General features: G+C 38.1%; 2 protein-coding genes across 6 annotated transcripts in view; one reads left to right on the top strand and one right to left on the bottom strand.

Annotated features, from left to right (window-relative positions):
* The window catches only part of LOC107696213 (stathmin-2-like), a 14,726-nt gene extending 13,594 nt beyond the window's left edge, over positions 1 to 1,132 (bottom strand). For 2 of the 3 annotated variants that reach the window (XM_016496458.1, XM_016496459.1), the window contains exon 1: positions 956 to 1,132. In XM_016496458.1, coding sequence (XP_016351944.1) covers positions 956 to 1,058 — 103 coding nt within the window. In that variant the 5' untranslated portion in view covers positions 1,059 to 1,132. Of the gene's footprint in view, positions 1 to 930 lie in introns of all 3 variants that reach the window. The other variant, XM_016496461.1, reaches the window with a different exon arrangement.
* LOC107696212 (Y+L amino acid transporter 2-like) overlaps positions 1,061 to 2,762 on the top strand; it is a 14,249-nt gene continuing 12,547 nt past the window's right edge. Inside the window, exon 1 of one of the 3 annotated variants that reach the window (XM_016496457.1) lies at positions 1,061 to 1,138. The gene's annotated coding sequence lies outside the window, so the exon portion shown is untranslated. Of the gene's footprint in view, positions 1,139 to 1,264; positions 1,376 to 2,762 lie in introns of those variants that run through there. The other 2 variants (XM_016496455.1, XM_016496456.1) reach the window with 2 other exon arrangements.

Raw genomic sequence — 2,762 nt, 5'->3', positions numbered from 1 at the left:
TGAGCATGATAGGGTTGTTTTTTTTGCTCAAAATGGCCACTGCTCCTCATGTAGTTTAGGAGAGTAGACCATATGGCAGCAATAAAATAAGTACATTCTATATCCTTATGGGTTAAAATAAAATGTTGAAAAATAATAATCTTTTTATTTAAAAAATTTAAAAAATTTTATGTGATGGGATTGAGTTGTTAAACTTGACCGTACCCTCCTTGCCTATAATACGCCTCAAAAATATGAATAAAAATTATGATACTACTTCTGCACCACTATTAAAGAGACCTGAATGACAGTGTTCTGTGCTCGTCTGTGCAGCCAAAGACAGAACAGTTAGCATGTTTTGCTCAAACTTTCGCCATGGCATCAGAGCTGGTACACCGTTGTCGCTTGTGAAATCAAAATGATGGTGCCTTGAGTGGAAGATTACAGATTAAGGGGCGGAAATATTATAATGAGATCCCTTTGCCACGTCACCAAGGGAGCGAAATCAGACGCGCTCGTTTTCTCAGACGCTTGCAGAAAAAGGCTTACCAAAACAAAGTTACTGGGTTCATCTTTTTCACGTTTCCTTGGTTGGTAGATGCACCAGGGACCTGATTATAGCACTTAAAACCTGGAAAAGTCAGATTTTCATGATATGTCACCTTTAAAGTCTGTTTTTTATAAAAACAGAAATAAATGCTTACTTTATTGCCAAAAATGATAGACACTGTGCACATTTTGTTAATAATATTCTAAGTACAAACTCAGTGAAGTGCCTCAGGGACGTGACAAAATGCTTGGTGTAAGATAGAAATAAGACATTATTTTATGCTAAAAAATTATTTAAATGCAATAATTATTTTTATTCATTATAATGGGCATACCGAAGCTTTTAACACTTCATTTTAGTGAACCACCACTTTTTAAAAGTCGGTTGGCCTGAAATATTACCGAATCCCAGGAATGACCCATTTACCAGTCAACAGCGTTGGGCTGGTGGTGATGAAGGTGGAGGAGGAGGATGGCCTAAAGGTAGTGAGGGAGGGGAAGGCTGTAGTATTACTGCTGGACGATGTCATCACGAGTCACCACCTCTCTCACAGCTCCTCGTCCACTCGTCCACGCACGCACATGGTCCAGCTCTCTTCACTAAGAACAGGTGAGATCTGATGAGTCGTTCTCTTATTCTTGATATTTCACACTCCAAGCTCAACCGCGTCAGTGTTAGCAGTGCAGTGTGAGTGCAGAGGCGCGTCACACCGCTAATACCACATAAGATAACAGCAGTGGATGTGAATGTTTTCTTATCTTTTTATCCTATAGAGGAGAACTTATTCTTAGTTTTGAAGTCAAGTTATATTGAAATTATGAAGTTTGACGGGAAATCGTGAGATTGGTAACTTAATCATGTTTCAAGACCTAACCTGAAGGACCTGTTGTTGACTTCCTCTAACGAAGCTCGTGCTGAAAATGATGTTTTACGTTAGACGGATAGCTGATAAAGAGACGTGTTTTACCGACCATATAGAGATGATGTATTCATAAAACAATATTTAATAGTTAAGTACTCACAAAACATTAGCAGGATGCCGGTGTTGGAACATTTAAACCCGGGTACAAAATGTTGAAGCGAGCGGAAGCTTAAAATATCAATATTTTACAATAATAATGAAAAACAGTAATAATTAAAAGGCGAATTATCACCGAGGAAATGTTTTATGTGTTCGATGGTTATACTTTTACAACCAACAATAGATTAGTGGATCTTCCAGGTGTATTTAAGTACCGGTAGCCAATGTATCATCTGTGTACATGTAGGCTAGGCTACATCACTTTCTGAGTAAATGTAAAAGATTGGTTTGGAGGATTATATTCTGAAAAGTAGATGTATATGATTCAGATTCACAGCAGTTGTAATACTCTTGCATACATTCAGAATAGTTCAGACATGCGCATTTTGTTCCTTTAATTCTCGCTGGAAATGCAGCATAATAAATTGTAATCAACTAAAAAACAATTCTCATGAAAGTTCTTAACAATGACGTACATCAAATTACATAAATTAAGACATGAGGCTCTTACAAATGTCAACTTGTCAAGGCTTACTGTACATTTTTTTTAATAAAAAATATAAATGTCAACTTGTCAAGGCTTACTGTACATTTTTTTAAATAAAAAATATAAATATGTCAACTTGTCAAGGCTTACTGTTCATTTTCGTGAGTGCTGCATTTTTAAGCCAAACAACCCAAATGTGGGACGAAACAGCGCGGTATTAAAGTGTTCGCGGTGACCTGTCATCGGCGCGGCTCGAGCGGCGCGACCGACTCGACAGCGCAGAGAGGACGTGTTTACTAGCGCCACCGAACTGACTGAGCGGCGCTGATCAGTTACAACAACGCAGCGCGAACATTACTCTCCGCAGAAGTTCCTGTTTTTTTCCTGCACATAACATAATGAAGAGTTATTACATTTATTTTGCTTATTATCTTTCATATTACTACATGTAAACAGTAGTGTTAGCTACTTTGAAGCACGTATAGGCTATATTTAGTAGTCACGTTCACAGCAGAAACTTCCATTATCCTCTTAGAATTAAAATATTTTATGGTTTCGTTCATCAAGGCATATTTTAAGTAAATTTTACATTTAAGGATATTTGTGTAACTAGCATATTCAACACTTCGCTGTGCAACTGGCTGTTGGACTTTCTGACTGGAAGACCTCAGGCAGTACGGGTCGGCAGCAACACATCCAGCACCATCACACTGAACACTGGGGCC

Source organism: Sinocyclocheilus anshuiensis, unplaced genomic scaffold (genome assembly GCF_001515605.1).
Source record: "Sinocyclocheilus anshuiensis isolate Anshui unplaced genomic scaffold, SAMN03320099.WGS_v1.1 scaffold734, whole genome shotgun sequence".
NCBI classification, from domain to species: domain Eukaryota; kingdom Metazoa; phylum Chordata; class Actinopteri; order Cypriniformes; family Cyprinidae; genus Sinocyclocheilus; species Sinocyclocheilus anshuiensis.
The sequence above is the reverse complement of the archived record's forward strand: the minus strand, read 5'-3'. Positions and strand labels throughout refer to the sequence as shown.